This window comes from Macrobrachium nipponense, chromosome 28 (assembly GCF_015104395.2).
Source record: "Macrobrachium nipponense isolate FS-2020 chromosome 28, ASM1510439v2, whole genome shotgun sequence".
NCBI classification, from domain to species: domain Eukaryota; kingdom Metazoa; phylum Arthropoda; class Malacostraca; order Decapoda; family Palaemonidae; genus Macrobrachium; species Macrobrachium nipponense.
Window position 1 is genome coordinate 44,486,877 of NC_087217.1, and position 22,676 is coordinate 44,509,552.

The following is a 22,676-nucleotide window of genomic DNA, read 5'->3' on the forward strand; positions in this document are numbered from 1 at the left end:
GCTCAGGGTCTAAAAGGACGTCCTTATATTTTTTTTTTTTCTTTCGTATATTTGACAAGTCATCACATTGCTTTAGTTCAATCACAAGCTTTCGTGACAATGGGCGTATGAGAGAGCAATAAGTAGTTGTTTGTCTATCTGTTGCTTTTGTTGTAAGATCGCCATGTTGTTGTTGTTGTAAGAACACCATTTTGTTGTAAAACCGACATGTTGGTTTCACTGCAAGTCCCCCATGTTGCTTTTTAAGAACGCCATGCTGTTGTAAAATCTCCATGTTGTTTTCATTGCAAGACCGACAGGTTGTTGTAAGAACGCCATGTTGTTTTCATTGTAAGATCGCCATGTTGTTGTTTTTGTATGACTGCCATGTTGTTGTTTTAGCAAGAACGCCATGTTGTCTTCATTGTAAGACCGACATGTTGTTGTTGTAAGAACGCCATGTTGCTTTCAATGTAAGACCACCATGTTGTTGTAAAACCTCCATGTTGTTTTCATTATAAGACCGCCATGTTGTTTTCATTGTAAGACCGCCACGTTGTTTTCATTGTAAAACCGTCATGTTGTTATTTTAAATTAAGAGGGTTATGTACCAGCGCGGACTCTTGCTCCAATGCAACAACCCCTAAGTACGTAAGATCGCAAAAAAATAATAAAAAAATAAAAATAAAAAATAAATAAAAATCAATTATATCTTTCTTACATCATGAATCTATCTATTGACTTCATTTTTTTTTTACTTTAAACTAAAATGTCCAATAATCATTTCATTGGAACACAATGAAAAATATATATTTCTCTAAATTTATGTATCTCACTTATATCATTCTTAGTTCATCTATCTATCTATTAGCCTATTAATAGCTGCCTTTTTCTATTAGCAGGCTTCATCACCCAGCCGGTCAGCGTGGCCAAATTCGAGGACAGTCTCCTATCCAGCGACTGGCTCAAAAAGGGCCTGGAAGTCTTCGGATTCGCCATTCCAGTCGCTCTGTCAGTCATCAGCCTGCTCGTCCTTCTTGACGTGTCGGGAGTCTTCGAATTCAGCCTTTTTAAAGTCAGGTAAGGGAGGCTCAAGTCGAGCACTGCAGGCATTGCTGACAATTTCACAGTCTCGTGAAGAACGCGTTTAATAAAAGTTTACAATTATGTAGTAAACTGTGTTAATACGTAAAAGACAAACACGTTATTACTAAAGTGTGTCTGCGGTGTTCCTTAGGCCCGTAGCTGTGCCCACTTGATTTGATTTTTTTAGCATTTTTACTCTAACTTCATAGCCGCTATCTTTCTCTAATTTTGCCGTCGAGCCTCTCTGGCTATTAATTCATCGTGCTACTGTAGAGTGAAAGGTTCAGGTGAGCATGCAGGCATTAATTACTATAATGAATAGCTGAGCCCAATTTTTATTAGCCCTTTTTTTAGCCTCCCTTCCCGGTTCCTTTCTCCAATCTTGCTGTCCAACCTTTCCAACTCTTTTTTCAGTCTTGCTGGAGCGCTGAATGGCTGACAGCGCCCTAGTACTTGGCTTCACGGTCTAAATTTCATAAAATCAAGTCACATTTTCCCGTTACCTTTGAATTAGCTAACACAAACAATATATGATTCAAAGAATATGACTCAATGAATGACAGGACTGTCTGATTTGTATGACTGACAGTTCTATATGGTTATATGACTGAATGACTGGCAGAACTGTCGAGCAGCTACTCATTCTTTCCATGTCGCTTCCAGAGACGTCCAGGAGAACCTTAGCCGAGCGATGGCCAACGTCGACATCGACCAGTTGGCCAATACAGTCGAATTGGCCATTGCCAAGTACCACGAACTCTTCCCAAGCGAGTAGTAGAGGTGAGTAAGTTTCACATTAATCCTTCACTTGTGGACTGTGGAATTTTCTGACTGACTCAGTGTTCTCTGAGTCATTTAATCTGTTAAAAAGTTTATTTATTTATTTTATGAATTCATATTTTTTGAATAATCACTCTATTTCATGTCGTTTCATATTAATCCTTCCATGTCCTTCACCTGTGGATTGTGGAATTTTCTGCTTACTCTGTGTTCCCCGAGTCATTTAATCTTTCAAACTGCTTATTTACTTATTTATTCTATGAATTCATATTTCTTGAATCAGTACGTTCCATATTAATCCTTCCATGTCCTTCACCTGTGGATTGTGGAATTTTCTGACTTGCTCTGTGTTCCCCGAGTCATTTAATCTTTAAAACTGCTTATTTACTTATTTATTCTATGAATTCATATTTCTTGAATCAGTAAGTTCCATATTAATCCTTCCATGTCCTTCACCTGTGGATTGTGGAATTTCCTGACTTACACTGTGTTCCCTGAGTCATTTAATCTTTTAAACAGCATATTTATTCATTTTTATGAATTCATATATCTTGAATAATATATTTTTTGTCTTGATAACTGTGGGATTTTCTGACTTGCTCTGTGTTCCCAGGTTAATTAAATCTGAAATCTGCTTATTCATTTATTTATTGATATTTTAGTAAACTCACATTTCTTGAATAATCTCACCAGGCCATTTTTAGGAATATACACTTTGTCTTGATTGCTGAAGGATTTTATACCTTCCTCTGTATTCCGTGAGTAATTAAATCTGCTTATTTATGCATTTATCTTTTGTGGACTCGTATATCTTGAATAAGCCCTGCTAACATTCCTCTTGGTTGCTTTCAGCCGTATGGTCGAAAAGTAATGTAAGCTCCAGAAATTTCACACTAAACAAAGTGGAATTTCAATTTCATGAACCAACTCATCCACTAGGGAAGACACGTTCCCTCAGACGATGGAACTTTCCAATCAATCAGCCGTCGTCTCAAGATGGAAGTTTAAGCGCATGCGCGTCGTCTCCAATTCATCAGCTTGGTCGAGTCTGACACAAGCCATTAGCAGCTTTCTGGATCTCATTTGTGAAATGTACATAGTTTTTGTTTAGGTTTTAATTTATTTCATTGATGAGTTTATTTATTTAGTTTTTCGATCTCAAGTTATTTGTAGTTTTGTTAGTTTGCTCTGAAGGAGAAATTATCTCTCTATCTCTTTTTCTCCATCTCTCTCTCTTATGGTCGAGGAATGTCCTAAATTTTATGTTATCATTTTTCCGATTTTGGATCTCCAACTAATTTAATCTCACCGATTACACGAATAAACCTTAATTTCATTTATCACAATTCCTTTTTTATACATTTGCCATTTTTTATTTGAGAAAACCGTTGGAAACTGACCTCTTCCACAAGCATTTCTTGTGAGATATTTATTCACTAGAATAGATACAGATGTTAGCTAAGTACTGTCTATTTTAATCCATTAAACGTTTATCTGTATATAAGCAGTATGACCCCTACAAATCTCATCGTTTATTTTAAGTAATACCTAGGTGTCTTAAGTGTCTAGGTTAGTGATCGAGAACTGAAACGAAGCCCAAATGGAATTCTATTTGCGTCAAGTAATTCGAGATATAATCCAAACTCTCATGTGGAATTAATTCTGATATGTGCTTGAATTTTGATAATTATGAAAAAATATAAACTTTTGCTTGTTGTAGCTGACAGAAATATCTTTATTCTAATCAGAATGATCAGCAAAACAAGGCAGTTCGTTTTGACGCTGATTCACGAAGCTCTTGAATCCGAACTCTCCGGTGTTCGAACCAGTTTTCAGACAAGTGAGAGAGAGATTTCATCTTCCACCGAGATTGTCACCTCAAGGAACATCCTCGAATAACTCGTAATGATTTAACGTTTTTCTGAATAATCTGGCTCACAAAGTCCTTCATTTTGACGCTGATTTATGAAGCTTCTGAAGCCGATGCTGGATATTTGAAGCAGTGCTCAGATACGTAACAAGAGCTCGAGTTCATCTTCCACCGAGGTTGTCACCTATAGATATATATTAATCCTCAGACACCTTGTACTGATTTATGGTATCTTTGAAAATATACACGAAGCGAGAGGATATTCTTTCAATTTTTCTTGTCCAAGTGGATATTTGCCTTCTGCTCACCTTTCTAAAAGCAAAATTGCATTGGTTCATTTCATGTTTAGTTGAGTATTCTGCTGTCTTCTTGAGCTAAATCACGCTATGCAGTACTATTCTGTTTGGGCATTTTCCTTTCCTTCTCTGGTGAAATGGCAGTGCAACCAGAATACGGATTAATAGAAGAAGGATTCATCTTCCAAATTCGTAAATGTACATATACAATCTATAGGGTAAGAAGGGTATTTTCTTAAGTATATACAACCGTTACATTTTTTTCTCAGCCTGGTTCTTATTAAAATAGCAGGAATGAGATCCTTGATGTGTGGAATAGGGGTCCTTCGTATGAACATTAATTAGTAATGCTCTGGGTAGCAAGATCATTGGCAAATAGATAGCTTGGAATTAACTAAGAATGCTCAGGGTAGCAAGATCATTGGCAAATAGATAGCTAATTTGGAATTCCTAGACCATTTCGTATGTATTATTCGATTGGGAATATTCCTTTACAATACTTTTTGACAAATTCCGGTTTTTAAACTTACCAGAGATTTGCAGAACTAGGTCTTTGTGAAGGAGACGAGGGTTATGGTTAGTAGAAGAGATACTATGCTCTCTGTTTAGTGATCTCTTTACTTTCATTCTTTTTTTAATCTTCCTTTTACTTCGCCTTCATTCCTGCTCCCTTTCTTCTACTTGTGCAACTGTGGGTTTATCCCAGTTCCACCTTTAGGCCTATGTGCTATATTTTCTCAGTTTTCCGAATACTTTTAGACCTATCTTCTACTTTTCCTTTTATTTCCCGGATCTTCAACCTCTGCACTATTGTTTACCACATTTTCTGGATCTCTTTATCTGGCTGTTCAACCTCTCCAACTCCCTTTTCATTGTCTTGAGCGCTGGATGGCTTCAAGTGCCCTAGTGCTAGACTTAAACAGCGTGAACCTCATAAACCAAATCTTCACTACTCTCAGTCATTAAACTACAAACCAGAAAAATATGTAAGTAAACCAGGTATACATCCACAGCAAACGTTTTGTTTTGTTATTTTAAAATGTTTACAAACGTCTCGACGTCATCCCTCGTGAGTTGTTACGTCAGGCAGAGTTAATAAAAGAATGCTAGCAGTTCACCTTGTATTAGCGTGGGTCTTCATAGAAGTGTCCTTCTTGAACGGAAGCCTCTGGAAGCTCGTTAAGTGTATTAAAGTTTCAGGTTAAGGTTATTGTTCAGTTTTTAAAAACTGTTTTCTTCTGTATTTAATTATTTATGGCCAGGGATTGTGTCTCAGTGCGCCTGAGGTTTTAATCTTTCTAATCATTGTGTATATCGTAGATTTGTTTCTTAATTGTAGTTCTATGTTTATCTTTGGAACTTTCTAATTAGGTATTAGTAGTTTTTTTCTGTTTTCTTGATAATTCCAGCATATCTTGCTTCTAGTACTGTTTTAAAACTTTCTCCACTGGAAGTCTGAATTCCAGTAATATTTTAAAAACCTCTACTGGAAGTCTGGATTCCAGTAGCTTTAAAACGGTTTTTCTACTGGAAGACTGGATTCAAATATTAGAACAGTAATGTTTCAAGAGCCTTGTTTGAGAATTGCAGTATTTTTCAAAACACTTTTACTTTTTTGTACACATTCTAATATTAATAAAAACTGATATTGTAATAATTCATACTTGATCACTTAACATTTTGTTTTTTGTATCAAACACTGATTTTTTAAAAATGTAGTCCAAGTTTACAAATAAAAACCCCTATTCATTTGTAGTTTTTCTCCACCACCAGTGAATCTTGATCATAAACTTCATTGAAATGATTTATAATATTATTTAAGAAATATATAAATTTTAAGTTATAATCGACACCTCTGACACTGAAGCAATGTAACTGAGTTTCATATATTATTATTATTATTATTATTATTATTATTATTATTATTACATCGGTCATTTGCTTAAACCATTCAAGCCAAAAGGAAACAAAATATAATATTATACGCTACGCGGTTAAGAATGTTATAAAACACATATACTCGGTTCCAGCACTGACTAACACCTGAAGTCGAGAAATTTCTCCAGATTATGACAAGGACGCACTAATATGCAGTGCTACCAACGCACACATGAGTCTAGTTCAGTTCATTCATAAACAACGCTGTATCGAATTCGGTTAACATTTCCCAAATGTAATATTTTAATGGTTATCTTTAATGGGGGTGAATTCTGCACCTCTTACAGAAATTACATAAACCATACAGAATCTATGTAGCAAAGTATACGCTGCTTGCAAATGCGACGATAATAAGTCTATGAATTCGTTAGAGGTATTATACTGGTTCCTACTGGTTGAAAAACCTGTTTTGGGCAGCTTTAGTCGTGTGTGTTATTTGTGAATGAATGTTTTCATGTATGTACATAATGCAAACACACACAAACATACTCCTCAGCGGCGAATGTTGACCCAAGAGCGGGAAAAGTTGTACAGTAAACTAGGCCTATAAGCTTAATTACTCCTGCGCAGTCCATAGTATTACTATAATATAACTTAGCCTATCGCATATTCTTTTATACAGATTAAAATTGGAGCAAAAAAAAGTGAAGAAATATAATTTAAAAATGCGAAATAAATCAATAAACAGCGACAATGGATTTAGTACAATTATTCAGAGGGAAATATACCGTAAATTAGGCCTATAAAGTATTAACTTAAAAACGCTCCGTGCAGCCTGTGGTAATATCAACCTAGCCTCATACTTATACTCTCATAGCAGAAATATAATTGAAAACCCGAATAAAATAAAAAGTTCAACAAGATCTAACTACTAAAGCGATACTGAAATACAATAACTATAGTACTACACGTAATTGGAAATGCACACAGCTTACCTTTTCTCTTAAGTGATTTCTCCTCCCTCCGTCTTTCTCCTTCAGGATTTGGTTTTATATACGAATTCTACGATAATTTGGTTTTAATTAACTTCTGCCACTTCGTCGTCATAAGTTCGCTGCATTAGAAGGTGCCCTGACAAAATTTGTTTTCACTTTTTCTTACCTCCGTGTAGTACTTCAGCGGGAGTTCTGAATTCTGATCCTCTTCAGCGCAGGAAAAGTAATCTAATGTAACTGCTCTTGTAGCAATTACAGTTATGAATTTGAGTGCTACGATAGTCCGATATTACACTATAATAACAACGGAATACACTCAGGTTTAGAAAAAAACAAGTCTTGGATGTACACAGGCGAACGTCTGAAGCTACAATGTTCAGTGAACCAGTGCTGTGTTGTCGGAAGTTTGCAATAAGCACTGCAGTAGATTTATTTAATACACCCAGAAAACACCATAATACACTCAGGTGTAGAAGACACAAGTCTGGATGTAAACTTCGCAGGGGAAGGGCTGAAACTAGAAGCTACAATGCTCGGCGAACCAGTGCTGTGTTGACGGAAGTTTGCAATAAGCACTACAGTAGTTCTATTTAATATACTCAGACAGCAAGAGAATACACATGGGTGTAGAGGTCACAAGGGTGTATATACAGGAGAAGGGCTGACGCTACACTGCCTGGTGAATCACGAGTTGGTTATGTAAACGATTTGCAAGGATTACGATGCGCCAAGGAGAGTAGTATATAATCACCCACGCCTCATTGATAGACGTATATATGTTTGTGTACTTCCAGATTATATCACTGAGGGTTTGTTTCAATGCTTATTGATGATTTATCAACTTTTTGGGTGATAAAGGCCGATGTCTCAGTGAGGGAAAAAACAGGAGTTGGTAGATTTAACCGTGTTTATTGAAGTCACAGCTGCTTCGATGATATCCACCATTCCACCTTACTGACCTGTCATGGCATTTGTAAATAACTTTGGAATGGCTACATTCTTTATCATGCGTTTTCTCCCATGAGTTAGGACGACGCTCATTTGAAAATCAAACAGGAGAGGTGGTTGAACAAGTCATGTTTAACGACAACACAGCACATTTGTAAATAACTTGGTAGTTATCAAAATCGGTATCATGCTTTGCCTCGCTTCCGCTAGGCCGATGTTCCTGTGAGGGGAAAAAATCAGGAGAGAATTAGAACCATGTTTAATGAAATAATAGCACATTCGATTATCCTCCTTACTAACCTGTCACGACATTTTTAAACAACTTTGAAATAACTAAAATCACGCCTTTTCCCATGCATAGTCTATGGTACTAGAATTAGTCCTAGTCCTACGCGCTGTCATATGTTCCCCAGTGTAACTATCGCATGCAATATATATATATATATATATATATATATATATATATATATATATATAATATCTATTATAAGGTTGAATCACTCCTTGAAATGAGAAATGAATGTCCCACCACACCTCATTCAGATACGAAAGATTACTCCCTTCGATAAGGGATAAGATTATACCGATAAAAGACAACTTGAGACTAGCGAGTTAGTGATTGTGTTCTTGGGTGAAAGAATTATTACGAGCCGTCTTTCCTTATCATTTCTGTCTTACTGACGGTTCCAATAGTGGGGGAGATCTTTATATATTGTGTGTGTATTAGTATATATATATATATATATATATATATATATATATATATATATATATATATATATATATTAGTTCATAAAATAATAAATCGATCAGACAGACAGACAAAAATAGGACGGAAGAAATTATAAGGTTCCTTAGAAATGAGGCTTTATGACAATGTTGACTTATCAGCTGCTATCTCGTTTTGTCTTATCTGATTCGAGAATTATATTGTTCGAGTTTAGTCGTGGTTTGGCCTGTGCTGGACCAACTGGTTTTTTTGGGGGGAATATTACGTTGAAGGTGAGTTTTAGTTTTGTTATAGTTGGCTATTTTTTTTTCTTTCATACCTTATACTGCACGTAAAAATATATATATATATATATATATATATACTATATATATATACATAATATATAATATATATACACTTATATATACTTATGTACGTATTTATATCTATATATATTCATGTGCATATATATACGTATATACATATATATACACACACACACTGCACATTATACTCATCATCATCACCGTGTTAATAGTGAATTACGCCACTCTTGAAGCAAAAGGAACGTAAGAATCCCTTTACTGAATTTGTAAACTTTTTGAACCCTCGTGAACGATCCCAAAGCTCTTGGAAAAAAATATATTAAATTTCAATTATTTATTATTTTTAAAAGTAAAGGTGTTCCAGGTTGCAAAGAAGGACCAGTAAATTCTGGAATACTGGAATTTTTAAAGTATTTTTTTTTTAAATGTTAAAATGATCCAAAACTGACACATTTATAAGTCATTGTACTTCGATTTTTTTTTTGTACAGAAAAAAATACGTCAAGATGTTTGACGTGTTCGGGGATCTGAAGAAGCAGATTTCCACGTCGGGGTAAGTCAAGAAAAAATACTAATTCATTATATTTATCTTTCTATTCATCAAACACAAAAGCTAATTCATTATATTTATCTTTCTATTTATCGAGCAAAAAAAGCTAATTCATTATATTTACCTTTCTATTTATCAGGCAAAAAAGCTAATTCATTATATTTACCCTTCTATTTATTAAGCCAAATTTAAAAAATAAAAACCTTTCCCCTAATCCCAAAACATTAAAAAACACCCACAGGGCAACGAAGGAATAGGTGAACATATCATATAGGCCTCCATCCTCCCCTTCAACAACCCACAAAAAAAGTCCAAATAAAAAAAAAACTAAAACAAAAAACCCACAAAGTCCCTCTCCATTAACCAAAAAAAAAAAAACTTTCATCCCCAAAAACCTTATCATCAAACCCTCTTAACACCCCCCAAAAAGAACAAAGAACCTCCCCTTCCCCCTCCCAACCCAAACATCAAGCCACATAAAAAACCTCATCCCAATGAAATTAAAATATGAAAAGTGAAAAAAATAAAAAAGAAACTCAAAAACCCAACCCATCCACTCACAGGGCGACGAAGGGAAGTGTACTTATCATAAAACCTGCTTACCATCCGCCCCACCCTCAAGCAAAAAACCTCGCCTTAAAAAAAAAAAAAAAAAAAAAGAAAGAAAAAAAAGCGAGGTACACTTATCGCAAAACCCCCTCAACCCCCACAAAAAAATAAATAAGTAAACAAAAAACCTCCCCTTCCCCCGAAAAATCAAGCAACATAAAAAACCTTATTTCAATAAACTTGAGATATGAAAAAAATCCCCTTTCCCCTATAAATCAAGCCACATTAATAAACTCATCCTAATAAACTTATCATAAAACACCCTCAACCCCCACAAAAATTAATAATCAAATAAAAACCTCCCCTTTCTCCCATAAATCAAGCCACATAAAAACCTCATCTCAGTAAACATAAAAAAAAAAGATATATAAATAAATAAAACCCACCCACCCACAGGGCGACGAAGGGGAAGGAGGTGTACTTAACATAAAACCCGCTTACCACCCGCCCCCACCCTCAACTGGAACAAAAAAAGGAACAAAAAACCTCCTAAAAACGTTAAAAACCCACCCACCCACAAAAGGCGGACGAAGGCGAAGGTGTACTATCATAAAACCCCCTCAACCACAAAAAAAAAAAAAAAAAAAAAAACTCCCCTTTCCCCCATAAGTCATGCCACATAGATAAACTCATCCCAATAAAACTTAATATATAATATAAAAAAAAAAAAAAAAAAACTTAAAACCCCGACCCACCCACCCACAGGGCGACGAAGGCGAAGGTGTCGTCGATGGTATTGCGTTGCATGAAGCTGTGCATGCTGATCACGACGCTGGCCTGCGTCCTGGTGACGGCCAAGAACTACATCGGCGACAACATCAAGTGCATCACGGGATTCGACAAGCAGGAGCACAAGGCCATCGAGACGTACTGCTTCATCGCCTCCACCTTCACCATCGTCGACCTCGATGTTCCCGTAAGTGAGTCGGTTTGTTTGTACGGTGTTTTTACGTTGCATGGAACCAGTGGTTATTCAGCAACGGGACCAACGGCTTTACGTGACTTCCGAACCACGTCGAGAGTGAACTTCCATCACCAGAAATGCACATCTCAAACACCTCAATGGAATGCCCGAGAATCGAACTCGCGGCCACCGAAGTGGCAGGTCAAGACCATACCGATCACACCACTGAGGCGCTGAGAGGTTGGGTTGGTTAGGTTGGGTTGGGTGGGGTGGTTAGGTGCGTCGGGTTGGCGTCCACCTATACTACCGTCGATCTCGATGTCCCCGTAATTGAGTCTTGATTCTTGAGTCTGAGGTTGTGATGTTTTTGGGTTGCATTACTTTGGGTTTGAGTTTGAGTTAGGTTCGGTTTGTTAGGTGGGTTGGGAGGTTGTGATATTTGAGATTGGTAGGGTTGGGTTGGGTTGAGTTTGCTTGGTTAGGGGGATTGGGTATGTTGGGTTGTTTGGTTAGGAGGGTTTGGGTTGGGTTAAGTAGTTAGGATTTTGGTAACTTGGGGTGGATTGGGTTGGGTTGTTTGTTCATGTGGGTTAGGTAACTTGGGTTGGATGGGTTGGGTTTGGTTGTTTGGTTAAGTGGGTTGGGTAACTTGGGTTGGATAGGTGGATTGGGATGGGTTGGGTTGAGTTGAGTTGGGTGGGTGGTACGGTAGGGTGGTTGTTTTCTGTTGACGATGATGATAATATTTATTGTAATGATGATAATGACGATAATATTATGATGGTGACTATGATATTATGATGATAGTTTGACGATATATCCTGGGAGTTTGTTCAATAATATATTAATAATATAACCATAGTAATCTGACGAATACAAAATGAAACTACGTCTCAGTTTACAACCAATGGTATGTCATTACGCCCAAAAGCTCTCGAATGACAAGTGATTAGATTAGCCTTAACAGAACTGATAAAGACATTGGGAATAGATAAGACATTGAGGTGTTTCATATACGTAATAATTTTAATTCCCCCCCCCCCTCTCTCTCTCTTACTTATTCTCTTTTGAGGAACATTGGAATGCGTTTTGCTACGGAAATTAATGCTGCAATTCTCTGAAGTTGCGTCACATCCTTCGTTTATTGGGGATGACCGTAAAAAGACATAAACAAAAGACTGCAAATATCATAAAGATAAAGACCCCCAAGACATATTGTGAATTTTTTACAGAGACTTTATTACCGACCACCATAAATCAATGTGACTTTTTTTTCCTAGGCAAAATTTGACATATTTTACCTGTGACTATTTCCGGCCATCGATTTTTCGTTGGGGGAAGGGGGGACGGTGAGAGGTTGGCAGGAGTGGTGTGGTTGGTGAGGTAATATTTGGTACCGGTCATAATTGAGGTAAAGTTGATTTTACATTAATGAACCGAAATCTTGTAAAATCTGCCCAAAATGACCAAGTAGAAGGGCGGGGGGGGGGGGGAAGGGGTTCCAGGATATTCATTTAAAAACTAAAAGAAATATTGGCTTTCAATTCTCAGGCAGAATCAATGGCATGCTATAATGAATCAAAAGAGAATTTATTTTATTCGTCTTCATATAAATCAAATGAAAAAGTACTTAAGTTAGAAACATGCTGAAATATGGAGACAAGTTTAATCTGTTGTGCCAAAAGCAAATCTTTTTATTCCCCTCTCTATATAAATCAAATGAAAAGTACTTAACATTAACTACTGAAATACCGAGAAAAAAAAAATTAGACAGGTAGTGGCTACAACGAAAGAATATAAACACTGTCACATACACAAATAAGATTACACTCTGGTTAGGTAGGGACTGTTATAGACACAAGTATTATTTTATAAGATAACGGTTTAAATCAGCGTTACGAAAGCGCGGGCCAAGACTACGCACGAATACGTAAATTTGGGGGTATTATTTTAACAGATTTAAATCACAGTTATAAGGGCGTGAATCAGAAATGAACAGGCGTGGTCCAGGAATAAGTAGGGAAATGTGGTTAAAATCAGGGGACGCAAATAGCTGTAGCTAGTAGATCTCTTGAAGAACTTACAGCACACATACATACACACATATATATATATATATATATATATATATATATATATATATATATATATATGTGTGTGTGTGTGTGTGTGTGTGTGTGTATTTACGTATATACTACATATATGGATGGGTATGCATTCTCAATACACAAGCCAGACAAACCTGACAGTTGACATCTCTATAAGATGTCGCCCTTTCTCTCTTGCAGTTGTTCCTATACAGTTAATGTTGAAGCCACCACTTTCTTAGTCCCCCTCCTCCTGTATTCCCTCTATCACTTCCAGACGGCGCATCCTGGCGTAGGTCCCAACGCGCCGAAAATCAACGCCCTCGGCGAGAAAGAGGAACCGGACAACAGGCGCCATGCCTACTACCAGTGGGTGCCCATGGTGCTCGTTCTGCAGGCGGTCGTCTTCTATTTACCTCAGTGGCTGTGGAACCGCATCGACAAAGGGTTCTTTAGGTCGTCTCTCTGCTCCCTGGACAAGATCCACATCTCCGATGTGTCGCAGAATGTAAGCATGAGTTTGTTGGTCTGTTTGCTTTTTTATTATTATTGTTGTGGTGAATTTTTAACTTGAATTGTACTCATTAAAGTTCGTCTATGTCCAGTGGTCACTATAACGTTGTAAGCCCCTGTTACGCCAGTTTAAGCTGGAATTAACAATGATATCGACAAAGTTTTAATCGGTTTTCGTTCTGTATAACTAATCATAAACTTTTTTTTTTTTTTTTTTATTATTAAGTCTAGGTATGCTACTCGATTTCATGCCTCATGCACTAGTCTTAAATCCAAGTGCACAGCCTCCGAAGCGTAAAGTAGACCATAATTATTGTTATTTCTTTTTCTGTCCTTTGACGAAAGCGCAAAGCGGTACTGCGACTTGGCGGTTATGATGCCAGCGATTAGTTTTCGTCGAACTCGCAAACTGTTCGCTTTCACATTTCTGCAAAGCTTAGATCAGATTCCGTCAAATCATTGCTATTTCCTCCATCTTGTTATTAGCAATAGTTAACTAGGTACTTTCAAGATTATAATCTGAGCTAAGCATCATAGTCACATAAAAACGAACAATTTGCACGTCCGGCAAAAGCTGCTTGCTGGCATCGTAACCGCCATTTTTAGACACCCCATTTGAAAAACCTTTTTTTTTTCCCTCGACTTAACAGATCCAAGTATCCGCCAACTACTTCCTGGGGTCCATGGCCACCCACAGGAGCTACGCCACGTCCTTCCTCATGTGCGAGGCCTTCTCCTTCGCCATCTCCGTCGGGAACCTCTTCTTCACCAACGCTTTTCTAGGAGGCGAGTTCTTCAGCTTCGGACCGGCCGCTATTGACTATCTGATCAAGCCGGCTTCGGACCCTGACAATCCACTGAACGAGATCTTCCCCAAGGTGAGTTATTTTCCTCGCTGGGTTTTATCTGTTCCATTAAAAAGTTGCATTATTATTATTATTATTATTATTATTATTATTATTATTATTATTATTATTATATTATTCATTCGACATTTTAATAGACTTTGAACGAGATCTTCCCCAAGGTTCTATATATTTTTTCTCGCTTGGTTTCATCTGTTCCATTAAGAAGTTGCATAAGAGTTTGTTATTATTATTATTATTATTATTATTATTATTATTATTATTATTATTATATTATTATTTATTATTATTATTATTATCAAGGTTACTTGTCCCTTCCACAGGCCCGTACCTAGAGTTTTTTTATTGGGGGGCGGGAGGGGGGGGGTGGTGGCGTCGTTGTTCCCAAAACTGGACCTTTTCTTCTATAAATGTCATTGCATGTATAGGTATATTTACAAGATGAAAAACTTGAAAATGTTATTTTAGTTATATTAAGAAGAAAATTTGGGTATGCGGTTTATGCCCTTATACTCGAGTAGATGTTATTTAAAGTACTGACTTTGGTAAACAGAATTATGCTTAAAATATTGAAGGTTTGCAATGAAATTCAAGAATATTTCTTCCGCTTTGTAGATTGATTCATTTATTATGTTAACGAAAATATGCATATTATTTTATTTGTTGTTATTATTTTTGTTACAAAAAAAAACAATAATTATTTGTTACTTTGTAAGTAAAGTTCAGTGAAAAGGATAGTCATAGAAAAATATGAACTTCCAGAAATTTTGGGGGGAATGTCGTTCCCTGACACCCGGTGCAGCCCCCCCCCCCCCCCACCTCGGTACGGGCCTGTCTCTGTTGTGATATCGCTTGCAGATTTTTTTATCTATTTAAATTCAAAGATATATGTAATAATGACTACTTCTTTATTATTATTATTATTATTATTATTATTATTATTATTATTATTATTATTATTATTATTATTATTATTATTATAATCTATCAATTTTCACTTGATTCTCTAAGATGCTGTAATTCTGAGCACCCATTACTAATAAGTAAAAACTCCATTCAAATGTCGAATGAGGATTGTACGATAAACTATACACCACGACCGTAAGAGAAAAAAAAATAGTAAAAACAAATGAGGAAATTAATAAAAAGACAAACTTTTAACCCCTCCCACTAAAACGTCTCACCTAAACATTTACTCCAAAAGGTTGCCAAATGCACGTGGTACAAGTATGGGGCATCGGGCACCATACAGAAGCACGACTCGATGTGCGTCCTGCCCTTAAACATCGTGAACGAGAAGACCTACATCTTCCTCTGGCTCGTATACATCCTCACCGCCTTCCTCATAGGGTTCTTCCTCATCCTCCACCTCATCATGTTCTTAGTGTGAGTTTTTAAGACTAAATGAATTTATAAGCCTATGAAAATCATTTTAGAGGCCTAGGAAAATGAGTTTATAGGCCTAGGAAAATGAGTTTTGTATGCCTAGGAAAATGAGTCTATAGGGCTAGGAAAATGTTTCTAGGTCTAAGAAAATGAGTTTCTAGGCCTAGGAAAATGATTTTATATGCTAGGCTTAGTAAAATGAGTTTATAGGCCCAGGAAATTGAGTTTATAGGCTTAGGTAAATGAGTTTATAGACCTATAAAAATGAGTTTATAGGACCTATAAAAATGAGTTGATAGGCCTAAGAAAATAAGTTTATAGGTCTATGAAAATGAGCGTACAGGCCTATGAAAATGAGTTTATAGGCCTAGGGAAATTTATTGGCCTGGGCAAATGAGTTTATAGGCCTAGGAAAATACGTCTTAGGCGCTCTTTGTTTTTATTTCTGTGTGTGCTTGTTGTTTGATTATAGGCCTATAAGGAATATGTCATGTGGGTACAGAGTTTCGTCTCAGTGTGCTTAAATTATTATTATTTTTTTTTTTGTCTTTCAAGTGCTGTGTGAGTTCATAGGCCTTGAAAAAATAAGTCTTAGGCTTACAGTCTTCTAATGTCTGTGTACGTGTGAGTTTAATTTTGTCTTGTGTTTTCCTTAATCATATGTTGCGTTAGTTTATAGGCCTATAACAAATGTCGTAGGCAAACAATGGTTTCATTTTTGTGTGTTAGATTCAGGTTTTTTCTCTCCGGTTCAAATATCGTCGAAGTTTATAGGCCTAGACTTAGGTGTGCAATGTTTTCATTTAAGTTAATGTGTATAGTATGTGTGTTTAATTTTACTATTTTTAAGCCTAGTCTTAGGCGTACACTGTTTTCGTTTCTGTATAGGTATGTCTGTGTATTATTTAATATTATTCCTGTTTTATGAAATTATTTGCTTTGCTCTGATGTATAATTTATATGCATCAATTATCTCATATTTTTATGATGTTTATATATATATATATACAGCTTTACCACAAGGTAACGGAACACTAGTGCGTTTCGTTATCGTGTTTCGTCATCTAAGACATTTTCAGACGAAACTGGCCACGATTTTACACTAAGTGTTTCACTTTTCCGTGTGGTAAAGGGTCTAAGAAAATGAGTTTATAGTCATAAGTAAATGTCACTTTTCCGTGTGGTAAAGGTCCTAAGAAAATGAGTTTATAGGCCTAGGAAAATGAGTTTTTAAGCACAAGAAAATTAGTTCATAAGCATGTCACTTTTCCGTGTGATAAAGTTGCACGTATTAATCATGTGTCAGTGTGATTTTAAATACACATATATCAGGGCATTATCTTGAGGACTGCGCTCATGAACGTGCTAAGAGCAACGATTATAATAATAATAATTATCATTATTATTTCAGTCCCAGTCTACGTAACACCTGGCTGGTCTTCCTAGCGAAGGAGCATCAGTCTAAAATAGACCTACAACACGTCCTGCCGAAGTGCAATTATGGCGACTGGTTCCTGATGTACCACTTCAAGAAGAACATGGCGTACTTCAAGGAGTGGATCAGCAAAATCAGAGAGGGCATCAATAAATAGACCGGATAAATTTAGTCTACGAAGTCTTGAGAAGGGTGTTGGTCTATTTTTTTAAGAGGAATTCTCCCATGGTAATGAAAATAGTTATATCAACTAAACATGTATGTACTACACTTGCATGGCATTGCCCTAATTTTATACGTTAAGCTTTTTAGATTTAGTCATATGCGCAGCTTAAGCTCATTTGCTATATAATAAATATATTTAGTGTTATGGTTTAAACTTCTTTCATTTAGACACACGAGACATTGTAGAATACTGGGGAAGAAGACATTGAAAGTAATGTCACTGTACATGAAGATAATTGTAAGTATGAAAATGGACGAATGTCACATGCAAGTAGGAAGAGAATTAACTGAAAACGTAGGCCTATGCTTCTCTATCCTCGAGTCAGTTCAGTAACTGACTTCTGTTGCCTATATAATATTTCACTTAATGTATTTTTGTTTTTGGATATGAACTATATAGTGATCCCCATTGAAGTTCGAGGGGTCATTATGTGGAACTAATATTTATTGGTCATTATCTTTAAGGTAATTTACAGTCTTTTGTATATGTTTATACGGTAATTCCCAAGGGGCTTGTACTAAACACATCACTGTCTATCTTTGTTTTTTCTTCTTGCCTTCTGTGTTCCTTTCGGTTTATGTAACATAATGCTTATGGTTTTTCAGTTTACAGCATGTATGCACTGAAATTATCTACTGTTGTATCCCAATATTCTCGTTTTCTGTTTCTACGCCGTAACAAAGAACGAAATTTGAGGTATACTATAGCAAATAGATCTCTCTCTTTCTGTGTGTGTGGTGTGTGTGTGTGTGTGTGTGTGGTGTGTGTCTTACCCTTAGCATACGAACTAAAATAGGATACTTTCATCTGTTATTTTATAGTGATTTTCTGACTTGATTCTCCATCTACGTTAGTTTTCAAAACTTATTATTATTATTTTTTTAACACCAATAGGCCTATGATGCTTAATCACTTTTGCAGGTTTCCATTTACCCAAAACGTCTGTTGAAATCTTAGCCAATTATTTTCGTATATTTTTCCGTAAAATTTATTCAAATACGGAATAAATAAAAAAAAACCTATGGGGGCCAGTATAAAATGCAGGTTCAACGAGGTTCATTCGCATGTTACTAAGAGAGAGAGAGAGAGAGAGAGAGAGAGAGAGAGAGCATTAACACCGTGAAATCTTCAAATATAAAAAATAAATATAAATCCACCAATAGGTCTGTTTTCCATGAATCCAGGAGACCAACCAACCACTCAATTAACTACAACAACTCGCGCCGTCTGAAACAGGCAGTTAACACTCCTTTACCACGTCACACCCCCTCTCTACGGAACCATTGTGGGGGGTAGGGGATGGAGGGGTACCTTGAGGCTTCCGGACAGAAATTCATTTGGGTACCTCTACCATAAGTCCATAACCATTGTCAATCTGTTCGGCTTATTCGTAAAGGGAAGACTGTCTCATAATGGATGTCCAGCTCCCGTGTTGTAATGGTGACTGTTAACCGATGATTCGATGAACTCTTTAGACTATTGTTTATGTTATTCGTGTGACGTGTTTGACGATATTCTACTATATCATAAAATAAAATGAGTTTCGTTTGTATGTATTTGTTTGTGCCGTTTACAGACGCCTTCGCTTGTCCATAATTTTGTTCCTTACGGGAATAACTTAAGATCGTTAGGCCTATTGGAGTTTATTACCGGAAGCTGCTTTTAAGGAGGTCTGCGAATTTGGCAAGGTAATGTCTTACTCGATATTGGTAATTTAGAAGGAAGTTTAATTTTAATTTTATGATGTAGGCCCAAAGATATCTCTCTATCTCCTTAGCTGACAATGTAGCTCTAGTTGTGAGTAGGTCAGCCATATTTTACAATGAAATCAGTTGCTATTTTTATTTTGCTATTCAAGTTCGTATTTACCGTATTCCCATTTATAAGACATTTTTGGACTACAATATTATGTCAATTACGAACACGCGTTTATATACTCAAATACATACATAAATTACATATACGTGTATATGCGTGTATACTAATAGATATATGTGTTTGATTTCATGTATACCAAACACTATATAGCATTTGGTTTATTTTATATATCAAGCGTTTTATCATTTTTGGGTGCATAACTACCATTAATAAGGGGCAATAACAAACATTCAATTTTATTACACATTTTATTTGGATTAACAACAACAACAACATACAACAGCATAAATAATATTAAAGCTTTAGTATCATTATAAGAAATGCATAGATATTGAACGTATCATTTAGTTGTATATAAACTTAACATCAGGCAATGTTACTCTCTCTCTCTCTCTCTCCACAAAATTCCTGCTCTAGTCGACGTAAATAAGTCAGCGATTAATAAATTAACAAAACGCGGAAATAAATAACAATAAATTAGGAGATAAATTAATGTATGAATTGGCCAATGCCGTCATTTCAAACCTTAGGCCTATATTGATTAATCAAACCATGGTGCCGGTATTACTGGGTTCTAATTAAAGAAAGTGGTAGCCACGTGTTATAATTTGGAATTCAGCTTCTCCGTGTTCTCGTCCCATAATAGTATGATTACTGAAATAAACGCCGAAATTAGCCTAAAATTCGACTGTAAGTGTTCGATACAATGGCGTCTCCCATTATCAATCTTGATGGCTCGCTTGCTTGATGGGAACGTGAGCGTAATGGGGTGGAGGTTTTTATGGGTGGGCGGTTTTTTGGGCGGGTGGGGTGTGTATGGGGTAGTATGGGAGACGTGTATTGGTGCAGGAGGGATGGGTTAAGCAGGCTTCAGCAACCCCATCACAGCAAAATATGAGGACCGTAAATGAAGGCTGCACTACGGCTGTTGAGACGATCGCTCTCGGCTGGACCCTGGAAAAAAAGAAGAGAGAAACGAATAAATGAAGGGAATTGACAGGGTAAATAGATGCTAACTAAACTTATAAATGATTAAAGTGTAAGTGAATAAGTTTGCCAAAGTGCATGAGGGGTTGGCAAGCAACATTCATTTATACTTAAAACAATAGTACTACTCAGTGATAGTATTACATATTCGTAACAGAGTCGACAGGAGGGAGCAAGTATCTCTCTCTCTCTCTCTCTCTCTCTCTCTCTCTCTCTCTCTCTCTCTCTCTCTCCTGTTACCTGTTTTTCAACTTAATTTTTATTGTATTCATATAATTTCGTGACGAATACATATTAAGTAATGAAATAGTTTTACTTTATACAAGAAACAAAAGTATGCTCGGTCATATTACCCGATTACGCTGTATATAATGACAGTGAAATTGTGAACTCGGTGTCAAGCGAGCAACTATGTGCCATAGTTATTTATTTCCTCATGAAAGTTTCAGATAACACTAATCTGATACATACTATTTTTTTGCCCAAACTATGATAACTCACTATTTAATATTTAAAGAAGAATCTCGCGAATTTTAATTTAGGTTTTGATTGAATGTCGATAGACATTTTACCAGAGTTCAGAGATCGCAGTGAGACCGGGGCCCAGTTACCGCCTACAAAGTATTAGGTTTTATTGTGCTTATTTGATACTTTACTTGGTGTTTTATATTGGTGAGTGGTTTAAGTATAAGTTTATTTTATCTGTTGAACATTCAGTTTGAAAATAAAACGCCAATTTGAGCGTCGAAGTCGATTAAAATAGAATTAATTATTGAATGTATACGTGAACATCTGGCAACTCTTAGAGGGATTTAGCTTTTGGTCGACAGTTGAACTCGATGGACACCCGAATTTTGTTATAAATTTTTAAATTTTTAAAATATTTATTTTTTACGGAATTTCTTACGTATTTCGACGAAAACCTTCCAGAAATATGTCAGATGGAACTCCCCGCTGACCCAGCATTATTCCATTCTTCCCGGAAGTTCGAGAGTAACATAAGATGGTGACACCGACATGTTGTCCAGGAATTCTTTTATTTATTTTTTATTTATCGAAATTAAATTTTTTTAAACAGGCTCAACAACAATAATAAATTGCCAATAAAAAAAATATGCACTGTACTTAAAAGGAGCTCTTAGTATATCAAAATGCTCTGTGATAGAAATGAAATAGGCTAATAAGGTATAAAGATAGGTATGACAATGACACCATTGGTAAGAGAGCATCAGTATCGGTTAGACCTACTTTTGTAACTGATGTTATAATTATGAAATATATTTTAATTTTTTTTTCTTATTCCGCTGTAGCGTGTTTATAATCTAATATATTTGCATATGCAGGGAATCAATCAATATTGCAATCTCGAATGCTGTGCTCACGATTGTAAACGTTAGGCCTATGTGGTTCGGTACATTTTTTGGGGGAAACGTCGAAATTGTATGTTAAAATACATCGGTATATTTGCTAGTATCGTAGTTTTGTTATATTTGAATCGATCTCTTAACTCTAAGCTGTGTTGAAATACAGAATTGAACATAAATGGAGCATAGTTAGACTATCATGGTAATGGTATACTCTGGAAAGCACTGAGATCGATGCTTCCTCATTCATTAGGCGTAAAATTAATATCTAGTCAAAACTGCTGAAATTTGGCAGAGTTCATGGTTTCATAAGCACAAAATGATTGTATTAAAAGATAATTAGGCTATATAACCTAGCACGTAGTTCCAGTTGTATGCGAATTCGCCATTATTACCAAGTAGGCCTAGTTCATCTTAGTCACATTCCTAGACTGAAAAAAAGGTTACCCAAAGGATCCGTTCTGAAAATGAAATTAGAATTAAACAGAAACCAATTAAAGAAGTTGAACAGCTAAGTTGGAAGAGATCATAGTGAACAGAGAGAGTACAATTTTATACAGTAATATGCACTCTGTTCTGTAACATATACATTACTATACTCTGTTTTTTTTCATCTGTCCTTCCGCCTGTGGTGTTTTTGTATGGTAACACTGCGTCCCGGGCTTTAGATAGTTACGGTATGTGTAAGTTTTAGGTAAATAAAAGGATATCTGGGTGTACATTTGCAACTGAAAAGTCTTTTAATAATTTACTGTATGCGAATTACACCGTTAATATTCGAAGTAGGATATTATTATAATCGTTGAATGTAAGCTGAATGTAACTATCTAAAGCCCGGGGCGCAGTGTTACCATACAAAAACACCACAGGCGGAAGGACAGATGAAAAAAAACAGGGTATAGTAATGCAGGTTTGATGGTTGAAATTAATGTCTTTTTGTTGCTCTTGTGGTCACGTTAAGTTACCATGTAGGCCTAGTTTATAATGCCATCAATGTAGGC

At 36.1% G+C, this 22,676-nt stretch overlaps 3 protein-coding genes across 5 annotated transcripts in view; 1 reads left to right on the forward strand and 2 right to left on the reverse strand.

Annotated features, from left to right (window-relative positions):
• The window catches only part of LOC135201704 (spermatogenesis-associated protein 20-like), a 112,566-nt gene extending 105,661 nt beyond the window's left edge, over positions 1 to 6,905 (reverse strand). Inside the window, exon 1 of one of the 2 annotated variants that reach the window (XM_064230863.1) lies at positions 6,885 to 6,905. The gene's annotated coding sequence lies outside the window, so the exon portion shown is untranslated. The remainder of the gene's footprint in view (positions 1 to 6,884) is intronic. The other variant, XM_064230868.1, reaches the window with a different exon arrangement.
• Positions 6,906 to 8,725: 1,820 nt separating this feature from the next.
• On the forward strand, positions 8,726 to 17,599 carry LOC135201708 (innexin inx2-like). Its single transcript, XM_064230872.1, has 7 exons — positions 8,726 to 8,834; positions 9,361 to 9,423; positions 10,735 to 10,945; positions 13,298 to 13,528; positions 14,184 to 14,411; positions 15,604 to 15,785; positions 17,197 to 17,599. The coding sequence occupies exons 2-7, from the start codon at positions 9,377 to 9,379 to the stop codon at positions 17,375 to 17,377; spliced, it is 1,080 nt and encodes a 359-aa protein (XP_064086942.1). The 5' UTR covers positions 8,726 to 8,834; positions 9,361 to 9,376; the 3' UTR covers positions 17,378 to 17,599.
• A 1,959-nt stretch (positions 17,600 to 19,558) lies between these two features.
• LOC135201709 (uncharacterized) overlaps positions 19,559 to 22,676 on the reverse strand; it is a 115,409-nt gene continuing 112,291 nt past the window's right edge. For both annotated transcript variants that reach the window (XM_064230874.1, XM_064230873.1), the window contains one exon: positions 19,559 to 20,278. In XM_064230874.1, the coding sequence (XP_064086944.1) occupies positions 20,207 to 20,278 (72 nt within the window). In that variant the 3' untranslated portion in view covers positions 19,559 to 20,206. The remainder of the gene's footprint in view (positions 20,279 to 22,676) is intronic.

What these genes read in the sequence shown, in the direction of transcription:
- LOC135201708 (XM_064230872.1), top strand. Translation starts at nt 9,377, where the DNA reads ATGTTTGACGTGTTCGGGGATCTGAAGAAGCAGATTTCCACGTCGGG. An exon ending in AAGCAGATTTCCACGTCGGG is followed by an intron (nt 9,424 to 10,734) that starts GTAAGTCAAGAA and finishes ACCCACCCACAG; the next exon opens with GGCGACGAAGGCGAAGGTGT. An exon ending in TCTCCGATGTGTCGCAGAAT is followed by an intron (nt 13,529 to 14,183) that starts GTAAGCATGAGT and finishes TCGACTTAACAG; the next exon opens with ATCCAAGTATCCGCCAACTA.